The following is an 18,468-nucleotide window of genomic DNA, read 5'->3' as shown; positions in this document are numbered from 1 at the left end:
TCTTAAAGACTGGACCTTTTTCTGACAATTGTTGCTTGCAAGTTAAAATCATTTTTTTTGCTAGAAAAGTACTTAGAACCCCCAAACATTTTATATATTTTTTTTAGCAGAGACCCTACAGAATAAAATGGCGATTGTTGTAATATTTTATGTCACACTGTATTTGCGCAGCAGTCTTTCAAACGCAATTAATAGACTTTAATGAATAAAAAAAAAAAAAAAACGTAACAGTAGAGTTATCCCAATTTTTTTTTGTTACACAGAGAATCGTGAGAGAATCATGATCTTTATTCCAAGCTAAAAAATCGTGATTCTCATTTTGGCCAGAATCGTGCAGACCAGTTCCCAGTACAGATGTATAGTAATGCCCATGCCTTAGTACAGTCCTTTCACCATCATTGCCCACATCCCCACCACATATTGTTTCATCAACAGTATCCACCACTCGAAGGCTTCATTTTATTTATCAAATATTTACTTATAATTATCAAACATGGATTTATGGTTAAGCAGATATATATTGTGTGAGAAGTCCTTTTGTATAACAGCTGTTGTATTCAAAAGCTATTTACAGCTCCAGCTGTTAAGATTGCTATCTCAACCTTTGAGACCTGTTTAGCCAACAAGCTTTGGAAGTGACATGTCTATGTTAAATGCCCATTTCGCATATCAAAGAATGTCATCCAAAACTGAGATGTGACTTAAAAGAAATTAGATAGCTAGGTTACACCCACTTTAGTGTATAAAAGTGTATTAGAAACCCTAGCCAGATAGAACAATGTTCATTAAGCCAACAGAATGTAATGTGATTGACTTGCTCTCCAAACATGGCTTCCTATCTACATGTTTGTCTAAATATAATTTTCAATCTGGCTTCAACAGTCAAAATGTTACTGAAACCCGTGAGTTTTGGGATTACCCTTACACTAGTAACCGACTGTTAACATCCGTTTTGCTGCATTTACATGCCGTGTTTGTGCGCTTTTAGTGGCATTTGTGTTTCATATCGTTTTTACATTGTAAAATGGTCAGAAATGTATCCCCAATGAAAACGCCTATAAAAGCGAATTACTGCATTTAGATGCGTTTGCACGCTGTCACAAACGTTTGGTGTTTTCAAATGCCAAATTTCCTAATCTGAACACATTTTTTGCTTTAAAAAAAGCCACTAAACGCAACTGCCTCTAGACTACTATAAACCTCTGTGTACATGGACAGATAAAATAACAGTAGAGTTCAGGGGCTGCCGAAAAAAAAAAAAAACCCAACTGCTCCTAAACGTCCATTTATCAGCAGCAGTGTACGAGGCCTAAATGCCCCTTTATGTTGCAGCGCTTTCTTCAGTCTGCCTTCGCCTCTGTCACCGCTCTCATCACACTGGAACACTATTGGCTACCACTTCTCTCCCCTCCACTTCTCTTCCTGTTGCTCCTCAGCAGCGCACTCCATTATCCCTCTACCTCTTCTCTCCAAAGCATGATCCACTCCTTCTCTTCCTTCCTTCCCCCTGAGACAGTCATTTTTCCTCTGCACTCCAGCAATGCTCAGACCCCTTATCTGATAAATGATTGGACGGACGGATACAATTTCTCTCTAGAACTTCAAAAGCCAGCCATAGATGGATCAGGGCCTGAAATATTAAGCAATCTGTGGCGGTTTCCAAAGTCCATCTAATGTTCCACATCTCATGTACGGGCATGCTGGAAAAGTTTTGTACAATCAGTGCTGCAGTGTATTTGGATAGCAGAGCAGTTCCCGCTGTCAGAATACAACACAGCAGGAAGTATTCCTCCAACTTTAAATGCGTGGATGGAGGAATCCTCCTTTTTTTTTTTTTTTTTTTTTTCTTGATCATCCAGCTGGCCAATCCAGAATGACCTGGACATCTATGGCCAACATAATTCCCATCCTTGTTTAGCCCCACTGTCTCATTTGCCCTATACATGGTCAGCTCATTCTACCTGCTCTCCATTCCAAAATTTGTCTTCTCTCTCCCTACAACTTAATCAGTCCATGCTCCTCTCCCCTGTCTGGTCAGCTTTCTGCCTTTTTCTTCTCAGAATGTGGATGTGGTGGCTACATTAGTTTTCTTATCAAGCTTATTTCGTTTTACCTGATCTTGCCAGTAAAACACCACCTGTAGTTGGGGTGGACAAATAAGTAATAGAGATCTAAATTCATTGAAACAACCATTTCTGACAGATTTTGCTTGTGATTGACTTCATTCTCACTTTTTTTTTTCTTAGTTGGATGAGAAGGAATCTCGGAGGTTGTTTCAACAAATTCTCTCTGGGGTTGATTACTGTCACAGGCACATGGTGGTGCACAGAGACCTGAAGCCGGAGAATGTTCTTCTAGATGCTCATATGAATGCTAAGATTGCTGATTTTGGTAAGTATTGATATGTGAAATGCCTGGGTTACACAGGTGCTTGGGGCTATTTGATCTGCAGCTCATGTTTAGCCTTTACTCATCATAGAAGAAAAATCCATATATGCAACACAGGGTTTAATTTACTAACAAGATAATTTTAGAACTGATTGCGAGTCTAGCAGTCTGCCATGGCTACTAAAACTGGGGCTCAAGGACAATGTTTTACATGAAGAAACAAGCTGCTTCACCTCATACTTTAGTACAAGCCAGCAGGAAATGGTTTAATAGGGTTTATTTCATAAAAAAAATATATAATTGATTTTCTCTTCATCTTTGACTGACACCGCTCCAGAATCTTCTTGACTATTGGGTTATGCTATTCCCTATAAGAGTAGGACAGTAGGCAAGATAAAGCTTTACCATGCCTATGATGCAGTCCCAGGGGGTATACTCCCACTTCCTGCCATAGGCACTCAGTTTTTTTTTTTTTTCTGCTTAGCCTGGAGTAAGGACCTAATTTCTTGCTGGGATCTTTGGTCATGGCATTTTTTCTTTTTTAAATTGAACTTTTTCCTTTTTTATTTTCTGTTCCTCTAAGAACTACAATCAACTGGCGGACTGGAAGTTGAACTCGCTATCCTAGATCCTTATGGTCTCCCGGTCTGGCCAGCGAGCGTGACCAGCCTTCAGCTCTGTGCTAGGTCGGCCGCGACATGGCACCACTTGATGGGGGCTAGCCGGTGAGTTAAACGTCTCGCGAGGATGCACAGATCTGGTCATGGCCTGAGTCGCAGCGTGCATCTGGCCAGCAGCACCCCCATTCTAAGATGGTGCGGTGGTCTGCCTGGAGTAGTGTCCCCCCCCTTGCAGGTTTTGGGGCAGATGGGGGCCCTTCCCTGGCCCCTAGGTTCCCCTCCTTCTCCCCAACCCCTCTAGGGTCACCGTGGGTCTTCCGTACCCCCCTGTTGTGTTGGACTGGGGGAGCAGATGGCTTTAAATCTGCAGGTCTGCGCCGCATTGCGGCCCTTGGTTGGGTGTCCTGTGGCTAACCGCCTCTCCTTGGATGAGAACTGTGCTGCTGGACCTCCACCTAAATTTAGGCCGCGGCCTACTAGGCCATGTGACCAGCTTGGTGCCTTCCCTGCGGGGGGCGCTGTGGAAGTGGTCACATTTGTTTGACAGCATGGCGCCATATTGCATAGGGCATCCCCTGCTTGTGCTGCGGACACTCTGGGTACCTTGCCCCCGCATCACAGTGGGCGGCCCTCTGTAAGGGGGCCATTTTCATGTGGGCCTCTATAGAAGGGCTCGGATGGCGACCCCCCCCTTTTTTTGTTTGTTTTTTTTGGGGGTCCAGCAAGTCCCTTTGTGGGATCGCAGTTGGCAACCCTCACCTGTCCCTTTGTTATCTATGCAACAATCCTGATTGTTTCAGGGTGAGCTTAGTATGTTGTGACCCTACTGGGTCTGCGCCCATGAACTTCGAGGGCTTTGATAGTGAGGATGTTTCCACTTCTACTGTAGCCACGCATGCAACACTGCTGGTAGATGCACTGATTGTGCAGGCAACTTTAAAAATTGGAGTATGCAGCTGCATCAGAGGTTCCGGTCTTCTTTTGGTACTCGCAGCTCCCCAAAAGTGTCAAGTCAATGACCTAAACACATTGTGGGTGCCTGAAGTTTTTGCTAGACTGTATTCCTTTGAAGAGTCTGTTTAAAAAAAAAAGTGGACAGTCCCACCTGTGGTGGATTCTCTGGGTTTCAGGCCGAATAACTCCACTTTAATTCCAGTGGAGGAGTCTCCGTCTTTTAAAGACTGACGGAAGAGCCGACACTTTGGTCCGCCACCTGTTTCCTGTGGCCGGTTCAGTCCTTAGGCCGGTGTTCACCATAGTATGGTGTCCCAGACTTTAATGGAGTGGGCAAAGATTTGCTCCAGGATCTGGAAGGGGAACAGCTTTCCCCTGTCCTTGCGAGCTGGCGAACTAGTTTGTCTAGGTCCTAGGGTTGCAGTTTTCTGTGGTGCCTCTCTGGATGCAGCTCCCTTGGTTTCTAGGCTGTCCGAGACAGCAGTGGTCCTTCAGCACCTGATAGGGCTGAAATGCTGGCCAAGACGGCCTTATCTGTTCCCTTTTTGGGGATCGCCTGTTTAGATCTTCCTGGATGATATCCTTAAGGGCCTTACAGGGGGAAAAGCACTCTTCTTCCACAGGCTGCCAGGGGCTAGGAGTCTCATCAGAGCAGGTACTTCAGACCTGCAGGCAAACCCCCTTCTGCCTGAAGGGGGGACTTCTTTGCTTCTTTCCGAGCCCATGGACCTTCCTGAATCAACATAGGTGGGTCCACAAGCTGATCAGGTTAAGCTACAAGATCGGGTTTCGGTCCTATCCTCTAGTGGGGTTCTTTCCTTACAATCTTTGTCCCCAGACTGCCTGCGGGGTCTCTTCGGGGCGGTGCACGTTTTTCTACTACAAGGGATGATTGTTCTGGTTCCAAAATCGGAACGCTTTCAATGTTTCTAGTCGGGGTACAGAAGTTCTGAATGGGGTCCATTCGTACAATAGTGGCATCCCTACATCACTCTTACCTTCTTATTCCTATATGTCAGTCATAAGCATTTCCTCCGCTTGCTGTGGGTGAGGAGCCTGCTCCATTCATGGCATTACCCTTTGGTAGCCACAGCTCCTCGGGGTATTTACAAAAGTGTTGGCATTTTACCGGCTGCTGGGCATTGCGGTACTGGGTACCTGGACTATCTTCTCCGACTGCTCTAAAGGACAACCTGGACATTACTGTGCGGACTCGGTAGGAGTTTGGTTGGAAATTGTAAAAATAGTAGAGAGAATCCGCGCTTAGGATAAGGAGTATATGGAAGTGTAAAAAACACCACACTCGGCTGCTGCCCACTTCAAAAAATGCGACCCTAGAAGGGGAGCATCAAATGTATAAAGAAAAATAGGGGAAGTGATTGGCGCTGCCTAATGGGGTGTTCGGGAGATCAATATGTTTAGATATTATTGCGTCACTCCTAAAACCAATTAGTAATTAATATGGGATGTATGCAATATAGAAGATACGTGTAATAAAAGCTAAATTGAAACCTGTGTATCCGTGTTAAAACATAAAATTTGGAATATAAACTATAAAATGTAAAGCCAAAGGCCACAAGTGCCAATCAAAGTGCAAAAAATGATATAGGAATGTGCAGATCAAAGAAGTGAAAGCCTAAATAAAGGGCTCTTGCAAATTGGATACAACAAATGAATATAGTGTACAAAAGTGTACAAATAATAAATATTGTGAATATAAAGTGCAGAGGTGCAATAGTAAATTCTAGGAGTCGAACTTTAAAATAAATGGATATATATATACTCTGTATAATAACAGTAATGAGTAAAAGTAATACGAATATATTCACAAGCAATAAATGTAATTATAATAAATACAGGTGATAAATATAGCTGCCAATAAATAAGTGCAATAGTGAGAGAGAAATGACTGTGCAAATTCAGCAAAAAAAGGTTAGTGTCACTGTAGGACGTCACACAAATTAGTCCAAAAATCGTGCAATCACATCTGATGAATGAATCCGAAAAGTCCTATAATTAGCCTACTCCATTAGCCTACTCCAGATGACGTCAGTGTGACGAAACGCGTCGAGAGCGTGACCACATCACTTCCGTCGAACGATCCCGAGGCTCGGAACGCACATCCGGCGGTTGGCACGCACGCTACTCCCCAGGTGTGCACCGCGAGAGAGGAGGTTGCGGCTCCTATGCCAGACGGACGCACCATAGGTTCTTTGTTTATGTGAGTACATGTCTTTTTGATCGGAATAAAGTATTTTTAAACGATAGTACACTATCGGAGGCTCCTTTCCCCTTTCTTCTTCATACCCGGGTACTGTACTGGAATTGTTCATCTACTGAGCGGACACCATATACCATATGACAGAGTGAGATCGAGCATTAGGAGCGACCAGGTGGCCAGTGTATGGGAGCGGTCCCCAATATCGACCCGCTGGTTACCCCTGTAGGGGTACAGGAATCTGGTAAGCGCAAGACCCCAGGCTTAGGGGAGCACCTTACCTTCTGCCCACTCACTACACTCCGGGCATAGAGAAAAGAGCACCTTAACCACTGTATATGGACTATTTAATTATAGGACTTTTCGGATTCATTCATCAGATGTGATTGCACGATTTTTGGACTAATTTGTGTGACGTCCTACAGTGACACTCACCTTTTTTTGCTGAATTTGCAGTCATTTCTCTCTCACTATTGCACTTATTTATTGGCAGCTATATTTATCACCTGTATTTATTATAATTACATTTATTGCTTGTGAATATATTCGTATTACTTTTACTCATTACTGTTATTATACAGAGTATATATATCCATTTATTTTAAAGTTCCACTCCTAGAATTTACTATTGCACCTCTGCACTTTATATTCACAATATTTATTATTTGTACACTTTTGTACACTATATTCATTTGTTGTATCCAATTTGCAAGAGCCCTTTAGGCTTTCACTTCTTTGATCTGCACATTCCTATATCATTTTTTGCAGTTTGATTGGCACTTGTGGCCTTTGGCTTTACATTTTATAGTTTTATATTCCAAATTTGATGTTTTAACACGGATACACAGGTTTCAATTTAGCTTTTATTACACGTATCTTCTATATTGCATACATCCCATATGAATTGCTAATTGGTTTTAGGAGTGACTCAATAATATCTAAACATATTGATCTCCCGAACACCCCATTAGGCAGCGCCAATCACTTCCCCAATTTTTCTTTATACAATTGGTTGGAAATTGAACTTGCCAAAATCTGCTCTGGTTCCATCCAGCAAGTTGGGACTATCTGGGTCTGACTCTGGATCGGCTTCTGCCAGGGTGTTTTTTCCAGGGGAACAAAAACTCTAACGCTGCAGTATGCGACTCTGCTCCTTTTCAGCGGTATGTCTTTCTGGACTTGGGTGCGGGCGCTGTGCCTGATGGTGTCTACCTTTTTTGAGGCGGTTCCGTTTGCATAGTTCTACTCGAGCCTCTGCAAAGGGAGATTCTTGCCAAGTGGGACAACTATCTCCAGTCTCTAGATAATCAATCCTTCCATTGTACTGCAGGATAGTCCCCGCGGTTGCCAGCCTGTCTGGGTGGGGAGCAGTTTTGTGCACCGATGTGCTCAAGGGGTCTGGACCCTGGGTGAATCAAGACTACCGATCAATATACTGTAACTTCAGGTGATAAGATTGCCTGGCTCGTTGGACAAATCGCTTTCTGGAGTGCCAGGTAAGGATCTATCGGACAATGCCATGGTGTAGCGTATGTCACCAATTTGGCACAAGAAGTGTCCTTGCGGCTCGGGAGGTAGCTGGCATTCTAAGGTTCAGCTGTGCCTACGGTGGGTAACTCATGAGGTGAACCTGTTGGCCTTTTGTCTCCACAGGAAGGTACAGAGATTTGTTGCAAGGTCTCAGGATCCTCTGGCCGTCAGACGCACTGATGCCTCCTAGGGGCCAGTATCTTCTGATATATGCTTTTTTCCAGCTAATACTTCTGTTGAGTCTTCGGCAAAGGATCGAGGCAGAAGGGATCAGTTTATCCTAGTGGCTCCAGACTGGGCTTGCTGGCCTGGTACGCCGATCTGGTACAGCTGGTCATGGATGCCCCTTGGAGACTCTCGGAAGACTTATTGGCCCAGGGGCCAATCTTCCATCCTGCTTTACAGTTGCTCGCTTTAACAGCCTGGCCATTGAAGGCCAGGTGTTGCAGGATAGGGGGTAGTCTGAATCAGTGATTCTCACATTATAAAAGACTAAAGAATCTACCTCTAGGAAGGTTTTGCCATCACACTGGAAGGCAAACATTGCCTGGTGTGAGTTTCTTGGGGTTCATCCCTGTTCCATTTCGGTGGCTCTGATTTTGGCATTCCTCTGAGGGTGTTGAGCAGCGCCTGGCCTTGGGTACCACCAAGGGCCAGGTTTTCGGCCTTGGCGATCTTTTGCTATCTTTTGGCTACATATTCTTTGGTTCGCACCTTTATTTAGGGGTTCACCACTTGGCTCCCCAGTACAGTCCCTGTTGCCTCCATGGGAGCTCATTTTGGTGCTGTTGGTTCTCCAGTAACCGCCTTTCGGAAATATTAGAGGTTCTTCCGCTTACATTGTCCCAGAAGGTAGCCTTCTTGGTGGCCATTACGTCTGCACGAAGGGTGTCGGAGCTGGCGGCGTTGCCTTGTCCATGTTACCTGGTGGTTCAGAGATGAGGTGGTGCTTAACCCTTGCCAGTCGTTCCTTCCTAAGGTTTCTGGTTTTCATCTGAATGACATTGTGTTGCCTTCCCTGTGTTCTAAGCCTGAACATCTTAAGGAGATTGCCTTGCACTCTCTGAATGTGGGTCGGGCAATCAGAATGTATCTTGTGGCAACCGAGTCGTTTAGGAAATCAGCCTTACGATTTGCCCTTACAGCTGGACCTCTCGAGGGTTGGTCATGTCTGCTGCAACCATTTCCAGATGGACAAGATGGGCAGTGGTGCAGGCCTATTCCATCAAAGGTCATGTTCCCCCTTTCCATGTTCAGGTGCTTTCTACCTGAGTGCTTGGTGCCTTTTTGGGCCTTCTGCCTTTAGGCGTCAGTGGTGCAGGTTGGCAAGGCTGCCTGGTCGTCTGTGCACAAAATTGTATACAATGGATTTGCTGGGATCTGTGGATGCTGCTTTTGGCTGCAATGTTTTGCAGGCTGCTGTTTGAGAGGATTAGTCCTCTTTGAGAGTGTTTTTTCAGGTGAGCTCCAGTTGTTCCTGGTTGAGTTTCATGTTACCTGGTTGGCTAAGTTTATCCTTTTGGGAATTGTTTTCCGTTGTGGCAATGGGAGGCTCCAGAGAAGAAAGCATATCACTTCCTCCGCTCCATCTGGCCTCCTGTGTGTCTCCGCGGCTGACTCTCGGCTGATTTCCGGCCCTCCTTCGTGACGTCGTCAGTGCGCGACTTCCGGTGTTCACAGCGGACACAGCGGGAGTAGAGCGCATCGGCTCCGGTCCCAGGACGCGGCCGCACACTGGACCGTGCGAGCCCCCACAATCGAGGACCACCGCTTCAACCGGAGTGTCACCTCCCCTTCCAGCGGGTGTTAAGGTACTAGGTTCCCATGACTCACATCAGGGATCTCTATATCACAGCCAGGAGACAGAGGCTTCAAGGTCCGGTATGAATATATGACAATTGTTTTAATTTACCATGGACATACCCAATAAACTTTTATAGACCCCACATATGAGCTTCAGTTGGAGTAATTTGGCTACATTTATGCACACTAGAGCACCATCCTATTTATTTCTATCTTCCCATACACCATCCCGTGTCTAAGATCGGGCGACCAGTGGTGAATCAGACACATTCTTATCACAATTGTGTACTCTGTAAAAGGACACCACAGGAACTTTGTGTTTTGGATCAGTGCCTGAACTCTTTTGTGTTTATGTACACTTTCTACTACTGTAATTTTAACCTTTTAGACATTTTGTAATCTTTCTCCATGCAGTCATTGCTGTTCTGTAATTTTGATCATTGACTTTTCTACAAAATAAGTTTTTTTGTTGCACTGCCTTGGTTATTGTGAAACTGTTCTATTAGCATGGTATAGCCACAACAAAAATTCTGTCACATGTTCAGCAATGAAGAATACATTATTTCTGAAAAAAAATCAGTGTTCATAAATTGTTCTGACTTTGATCTCCAATGTATGTGATAGTCAGTGTATATTTTAGTATTCAAAATATTAGGTGTTTTCCATGACTGTTGTCTGTGTTTAATAGCTGTAATAACGTATAATAATTTTTTTTCCCAATGTATGCTGCCAGTCAGAGCTCTCCTCTCCTCACAGCGGAAGCTACTGTGAGTAAAGGGAAGCAGTTAAAATGTATCAGGCAAGTTTTAATGCTGGGCACAAACTTTCCTTTCGTCACCATGATTTTGTTAAAAGCCCAGATCCAGGAAAGGTAAGGCTTCCCTTGCAGTGGGACTATGCTTAACCTGAAAGGGTTAAATGTGTGTTTAGTGAAGGATGGTAAAAACTTGCCTGATCTTCCGCTCACAAATGGCACTCCCCTGGGTACAAGCATTGGATTAGCCCTCAGTGTCCTAATGTCCAATGCAGGGGTGTCATTCTTGTATACAGCTTGATGACCTCAGGGAATCCAACTGCTGGAGAGAGGCTACAATACATGGTCCATCAGGGTAGAGGAGCCTGCAGGAGCAGAAGATCTGGTAAAACCACTTTACCCTATATTCCCCTAGACATAAAGTTAACCCTTGTAGTGTGCACACAGCCTCACTGGAAACGGATTGTTCCAGAGGTCAGTGGTTACAAGTGTCACAGGGTCCTCATTGGACTGTACAGTGGTTTGTGGAGATCAGTGATTTTCAAAGTTTGCTGCAGCTGAGAATGACAATGTTTAACACCCTCCTGATAAAGAACCTGCTAGGAAGACATTATATAATGGGGGTCTTGAGGGTGCCAAAGCCTATCTAATCCCAGAATTTCACATGTTGCCGCCTACCAGCCCTTACATGTGGGGTTTTTTGGCTTTTATTTTCACCTGGTAATCCTGGAAGTAACACACTTTAGGTTTCTATGCTCACTCCACCGTATCTATGGAAGAGCACTATTATCACCCTAAACTGCTCACTTGATTTGGATTAATTTATCCCCTCCATCTTCATTACATGGATGGTAGGGCAGTTAGTAGTTTACAGAAGATGGCTGTGAATGGAGATCAGTTCAACTCACAGGCAGTGACATTGCAAGGTATTTTCTGGAATTGCTGAAAATGTTAACCTGAAAAATAAACTAATGCTGCCACCACCTTGAAGGACTGCTAAGTTGCAACATGTTATGTTCTTGGGTTTAGATAGTCTTTAAGGGGAATGCAACAGGATATAGAGGAACACCCAAAGAAAATTTGACTGAGCATTTCTACCAATACTCTTTACACATTCGGTAGGTTATTACAAAAGAATTTGTTTGGCCCTCTAAACCGTTTTTTTTTTTCCTTCTGCTTTTTAAATTTTTTACAGGCCTTTCCAACATGATGGCTGATGGAGAATTTTTAAGGACAAGCTGTGGGTCTCCAAATTACGCTGCGCCAGAAGTAATTTCTGGAAGGTACGTTTTTTATATTCACTAAAATGGGTTAGTGGAAGGATGCAACGCCCGTGTTTATATGGCGTAAAGTGGGCAACTTCACCCATTCGAGACAATGGCTGCTGAAGAGTCAGGCCAGTCAGCATTGTGCTAAATACCTGACAATTGGCAAGTACACAGTGGGATGTAGTGACTTTGTGACCCACATAGTTGGTGATGTAGAAGTATGTACAATTTTGAATGGCTAAGGTTGACCTACTCCCACCTATAAAAATACAATGGAAACCTCATTGGTTTCTTGGCACTGCAGATCTTCGAAAGCGAACATTCTGCTCAAGAAGATCGTTGAGTTTTCTGCAGGGTTTACATTGAGGATGTCGACTGAAATTTTTTTCGATGGTCAGGAAGGTTTAGAACACCTGTGTGGTTTTTGCTGCTACTGGGCGCCCTGTTGGAGAGATTTCACTTACAGAGAAATCTAACTGCAACACTTTTTCAAAAAAAAAAAGTAAGCGAAGGTTTAACCCTGTAAAATATATTTTTTTGCTATACTGCAACTGTCCCTATTGTACATTTTCCCCTCTTCCTGTCTGGTAAAACCAATGTCTCTGTAACGGAGGCCCAAACATAGTATGTCTCTTCTGGATTTAACCCGCCTATTTACACATTTTAAAAGAGCCAATACTGATAACTTTCCCCCTTCCTGCCCAGGCCAATTTTCAGCTTGCAGCTCTGTCACACTTTTGAATTGAATGACAATTGTGCAGTCATACAACACAGTACCCATATGAAATTATCACTTTTTTCACACAATTGGAACTTTCTTTTAGCGGTTAATCACCTAAGTTTACCTAGGTTTATTTTTATATTTTGCAAAATTAAAACCAAGATTTTTTTTTTTTTTATAAAATTTTGCAAATCTTTCTTAATAAATTTAGGCCAAAATGTATTCGGCTACATTTCTTTGAAAATGAAATCCTTGTATATAGTAAGGCCCGATCCTGGGAGGACATCATAACCTCCTCCTACAACAATGCTCCCACCCAGCCGTTATTTGACAATAGGAAAGGGTTCAAGTTCCTCTTCAGGTCTTCGATCGTTCGAGCTTCAACGAGTTCAGCAGAAACAACCGGCTGAGATTTGAACTATGTATGAACAGGATGATTGTATGATTGTACCTGTTTGATCAACTTGGGTACATCCAGCCTGATCGTGTTCTCCTGGCAGGACGACGCCATATATATATTGTGTGTGTGTGTGTGTGTATATATATATATATATATATATATATATATATATATATATATATATATATATATATATATATATATATATATATATATATATATATATATATATATATATATATATATATATATATATATAAATATATAAATTTTTTTTAATTTTTTTAATTTTTTTTTTTTTTTGCAACCATGGAATATTGCTCCTTCTATGGCCAGCTTAAATGTAGAATTGTAGATTACGTTCTAGAGCTGGGGGTAGATAGCGTCTGCAATAACGCCTTCTAAATTCTGAAATAAGATATTGACCCCATGGTGTGTGCCAAACCACATGACAAGAGCTAAATGGTTGACTAGTTGGTTCAAGGGTGATTCTGTAAAGCAAGCTATAAAAAAAAACATTATCACAAAATGCTGCTCTTCATGAACTATTCCCCCAACATTGCTGTAAGCTTACTGTTTGCCCTATCCAGGCTCTACGCAGGCCCAGAAGTAGACATATGGAGCAGTGGGGTCATCCTCTATGCCTTGCTATGTGGGACTCTTCCATTTGATGATGACCATGTGCCAACCCTGTTCAAGAAGATCTGTGATGGCATCTTCTACACGCCTCAGTATCTGAACTCCCCTGTGATCAGCCTTCTCAAGCACATGCTTCAAGTGGATCCCATGAAAAGGGCTACCATAAGGGACATCAGGTGAGCCTGCCAGTAAAGGGAAACTAATGTTGCTTAATCAATTGTGTACTTTGTCTGTTTTTATATAATTTCTCTATTGCTACTTTAAAGCTACACGGTTTGAGGTGGGTGGGGTAGGTACAAATGGCATACAAAATTGTCAAGGAAGATTTATTATTGGTGGGTGATACAGAGCCTCCCTGGAGAATCATGAGATCGGCGTACTTTCAGGTATATAGGATGCCTGAATCCCCTGCCATGCTTCATGGTTATTTCTGCTGGCTCACTTTCACTAACCTACACAGTGGTGATGTAAGGGGTGGTGAGAGAAGCCGCCCAGTGTTTCCTAAGTGTGCTAGCATCAGACATACTCTGCAGTGTGATGGCTGAAGAATCTTCAAGGCTCTAACTCTGCAGCAGACAGGGTTACTTTAAATTTGCTTTAAAAATAGCTGTTTAATACAAGGTGTGTCCATGTTTGCAGACCTTTAGCAACACTAGCTCAGAGGGAGAATGTCCATCCTCTGGCTCTGTATTTTACATTGGGCTTTTTGTAATATGAAAATGTTGCATAAAGAGTGAACTACCCCAAGTGCACCTCCTGCTGGCTGCATTGGTCCAACATCCTTTGTGACTGTCGGCTTGTAGTTCTCCATGAACTACCATGGCGCCGTGTTAGTTAAATTATTCTTCCTGTCAGTGTATCCATGCCATAAATTCTGTACAGGCAGGTAAATGGACAGGTCTGCAGGAGACCTGCATGGCACCAGCGATCTACTGGTGAAATGTTTTTACAGGCTCCAAAAAATGCGCACTTTTTTTTTCCCCTGCAAAAGGCATTTTTAAAAAGTGAACTTCCCCTTTAACCCTTTACATAAAAATGCAATATTGGCAAGAATGTATTTTTAAATTTGTAGTAAATGCATAAAAAGACTCTGGGCCCCCTGCAAGGTAATGACGCAATGTTGGTATGCATCGCATACCAGCATATTATGAAAGACTTTCCTTAAAACTAAGCCCTCCAGAGGCATGCTATCACTGTTGACATGGCTTCCATCTTCACCTGGCCTTCATTCCAAGTTTGTGAGCTCTGGCTGTTTGTCTGAGCCATGATATCGCTCCCACGCAATGCCTAGGAGCCACAATCATGGCATACTTTGTAAGCCATTTCTTCGCACGCGCCAGTGACATCGCTGGCTGTAAAACACGAGGTCGATCTCCTAAATGGCGCATGTTTAAGATATATTAATTTTACCTACAGGTAAGCTCTGTTATAAGCTGCTTACCTGTAGGTGAGTTGCAAAGTGGCATTTACTACTGCTTTATATCTGCATTCTTAGTGTTTGGCATATTTATCCCAGGTCAATTTAGTTTGTGGTACTAAATTACTTCCAGAGCACTCTTAATCTGTGCTGCCGTCTTCCATAGGCCATTTTACTATTCCTTACCACATTCTGACCATAATGTGTACTTGTATTTCCCAACCGATCAGGCTTCAGACCCACAATCCAGTGAAGAGGCCACAACTTGTGTAACTAGTATTGTGCTTTTTGTTTGGATGAGCTTTTGGGAAAACTAGCTGGTTCTACCAAAAGCCTGTACTAAAATGACACCAAAAACCATTAGGCTGCATTCACATGTCAGCGTATGGATCGTGGGCAGAATCGCTGCGATTCCGCCCGCGATCCGGAAATCATTGCAAATCGCGGGACGCCTGTGCATTGCCCGTGATTTGCAATAGCACCCCAAACGCTGAGCGATGTTGCCGCGATTTCCGCCTGCCGAATCGCTGTAACATCGCGCAAAAAAAAATTGCGGGACGCATTACTCTCCAAAGAAGCTCTTGTACTTTCTTGGGCGTAATGCGTCCAGCGATTTTTTTTTTGCGCAATGTTACTGCGATTTGGCAAGCGTAAGTCGCGGCAACATCGCTCAGCATTTGGGGTGCTATTGCAAATCACGGGCAACGCACAGGCGTCCCGCGATTTGCAATGATTTCCGGATCGCGGGCGGAATCGCAGCGATTCTGCCCGCGATCCATACGCTGACATGTGAATGCAGCCTTAGTAAATATTGGAAACAAAATAGTGTGGTATGGTCCTAGATTACAACTTTTTTTTTTTTTTTAAAGGTTAACCAAGAGTGCCTACATATATCTTTGTCGCCAAAACTTTTCAACCTCTTCACACAAATCTTTTGACTGTCTGGAAATTTTCCCCATAATTTTCTGACTGACCAAAATGAGAAGATATTTGTCACCAGTGCCAGCTGGGCCAAAAACAATAGTTTTGTGCCGTTGACTTTGATGCATGCAAGTAAAAGCGGATTAATCTTCAAATGGCGTTCTAGTGACAAATTTATACTGACGGCACCATCTGTTCAGTTGTTGGAGCAGCCGATCACCCAAGGTCATATGCAGTACAACCAGGCACATATAATTCCTGATCTGACAGGTGGTCTCTGCCTGGATAAGTAAGCAGAATCCAAACAATGTGTGCTCTGCAGAATAGTCTGCTGTGCCTTGATATACTGGGAGGGCAGGATTGTAAGACTTCAATATGTCCAGCTCATGGTAGCTTTTAAAGTATGCCATAAAGATTTGAGATGACCCCACTTTAGGTCCTGGGTCAGCTTTACTTAATATGGTTGCATAATTAAAAACTATCCTATACTTAAGTGGGGGGATGTTGGTTACACGGAATAAGACCATAAGACTGAAGGTACAAATAGTACTACTGTAGGTAAGCTCAGTTTGATGTGTTATTACCAGGTTTTTATTTATTTTGGCGTCAACAAAATTTTATCTCTCCAGAAATGCTTAATATGGATCCCATCAGTGTATAATTCCTCAGTATATTTATTGTAATATTGCAATATCGTAAGCATATGTGCATTTTTGATAGAAACTTAAGGTCCCTTCATCCAGACTGATGGAAACACTATTTTTCATGTGTCTGGAGGATCGGATGAAAACACAGGCGGTCCGTTTTCATCCAATCTCCCATAGAGGAGAGCGGGGATCTGACAGGTCTTTCTGCAAAGGCAGTCTTGTTAAAAAAAATAAAAAATAAAAAAAGTCCTACTTGCCTGCTCTGAGCAGCCCTGATCCTCCTCCTATTCTCAGGTCCCTGGCCAGTGCTCCTGGCTCTTCTCTCCTGCCGAGTGCCCCCAGAGCTGAGCCGCTTGCAATTGAGGCACCCGAGCAGGTGCTCTCCCGACCTGCTGTCTTTCAGAAACTGCTACACCTCCCTCCCTCTCCTTATTGACTCACTGGCTGTGATTAACAGCAGTCTCAGCCATTGAGGAAGTAGAGTACCCCGGAGAGCTGATGCTCTCGTGCACATTGCTGGATTGAGAGGGAGCTCAGATAAGTATTAGGGGGGCTGATGAACACAGGTTTTTTGCCTTTAGAACCACTTTCATGTGGTATTAAGCCCAAAACCGGAAATGGAATATGTTGACGCTTACCAGATGTGGGTGCATTCGTTTTCTTAAGGCTCCCCTCGTTTTTACCTGGTGATCTTACAAGTAAAACACCTGCATTAGAGTGCCCCCACTCTAAAGAAGCAATAAGGGCATCTTTGGACGGCAGCATTGTTAATCTGTGGGAAAGGGGAGTATTAGATGTACTAGGTTTAGATACACTAGCAATTGAAGCTAATCTCCAGCTAACACTTTATAATCCGTTACAACAAACGGTTTTTAGCTTTGGGATAAAAGCTAATTGTTAGTATCCCTGTCAGTAGTAAATGGTTTGTCTTAACTCGTTACATCTGCAGAAAAGCTTGTTCTGTTGAAATCCAAACTTAGTCTGGCCATAAGTGTCGCATTCTGAACAATTGTGTTCAAAAATCACATCTTTGAATAATCATTCCATTTTCGACCATTAGTGGGCTGCAGCAGAACCTGATTTTCGTGCAAACATTGAATTTGACATATTTTTTGCACATTTTTCGGAAAAGGAACACATTTCTATATGGTAGATGGTAATCTTCTATGGTCTTGCAAGAAATGTAATCTGAAAAATGTGCATAACCTGTGACCTGGAAAGAAAAGAAGATTCCCGGCCACAAATTTACTTTTCCGTAGCAACACGAGGTGAAATTTATGGCTTGGTTGGTCGAATTTCGAAATCAATGGTAGCATCATTGGATCACCACACAAGTTTGATCGAGAAATTGCTCAGAATTCGACCCATGTGTTGCCTGCATTACTGGCCAGATCGCCAGGTAAAAATAAGGGAAAGAGCCATAAAGAAGAATGCAGCTGCCACATCTAAGATTTGGTAAGCTGCAATATGTTTGCTTTTGGGTTTATAGCTTTAAAACCATGGTAAAAAAAAGCTCAGCTGCATGTTTCTAAACTACCCCTCCTACCCCCAAACTGCAGGTGTAAACTAGACCTAATGGTTATGGAGCAGTTTTGTTCAGCGCAGTTATCCCCATTGGAATATTTCCTATGTAATCTGGTGACCTACCAAAATGTGATGCGCCAGAAATATAATAAAAAAGTGATGACTTTAAATACAATAAATCATATCCAGTTCATAAGGCACATAGCAGAGTCTCTCTCTGGTAACAGATCGCTGACATCGCTTATACAGCAGGCACGGCTGAGTGCCCAACAAATGTGAGTTGATCTGCCTTTCTCTAATAAAGCACACCCTTATTAGTAAGCAGAGAGCACTAGATTTCTTCATCTGTTTTTTATATGTCCTGGGATCCCTCGAGGTGCAATACAGTGTGGCTCTTTCCTGGAAGTCTGATCCATGATACATGTGATTGCTGGCCCATTTGGGTCCTTCAGGAAGGTGAGAGGCTAATTCACCTGGTGGAGGGATTCACTAATTGGTGTTTACAACTTGTTTTCATCACTGGATTTTCTTCAATTGGATATGGGGACACTCTTCATATCACTTTATTGGAAGCACACACATTGCTATGTGCCTTATGAACTGGATATGATTTATTGTATTTAAAGTCATCACTTTTTTATTATATTTCTGGCGCATCACATTT

The 18,468-nt window shown here is 43.1% G+C and overlaps 1 protein-coding gene across 1 annotated transcript in view; it reads left to right on the top strand.

The window, feature by feature from the left end:
- The window catches only part of PRKAA1 (protein kinase AMP-activated catalytic subunit alpha 1), an 81,955-nt gene that overhangs the window by 43,472 nt on the left and 20,015 nt on the right, over positions 1-18,468 (top strand). Inside the window, exons 4-6 of the mRNA XM_082255682.1 lie at positions 2,247-2,391; positions 11,463-11,550; positions 13,247-13,471. Coding sequence (XP_082111808.1) covers positions 2,247-2,391; positions 11,463-11,550; positions 13,247-13,471 — 458 coding nt within the window. The remainder of the gene's footprint in view (positions 1-2,246; positions 2,392-11,462; positions 11,551-13,246; positions 13,472-18,468) is intronic.

This window comes from Pelophylax lessonae (genome assembly GCF_965119305.1).
Source record: "Pelophylax lessonae genome assembly, chromosome: 1".
NCBI lineage: Eukaryota > Metazoa > Chordata > Amphibia > Anura > Ranidae > Pelophylax > Pelophylax lessonae.
Note: the sequence above shows the minus strand (reverse complement) of the source record. Positions and strands in the feature narration are given on the sequence as shown.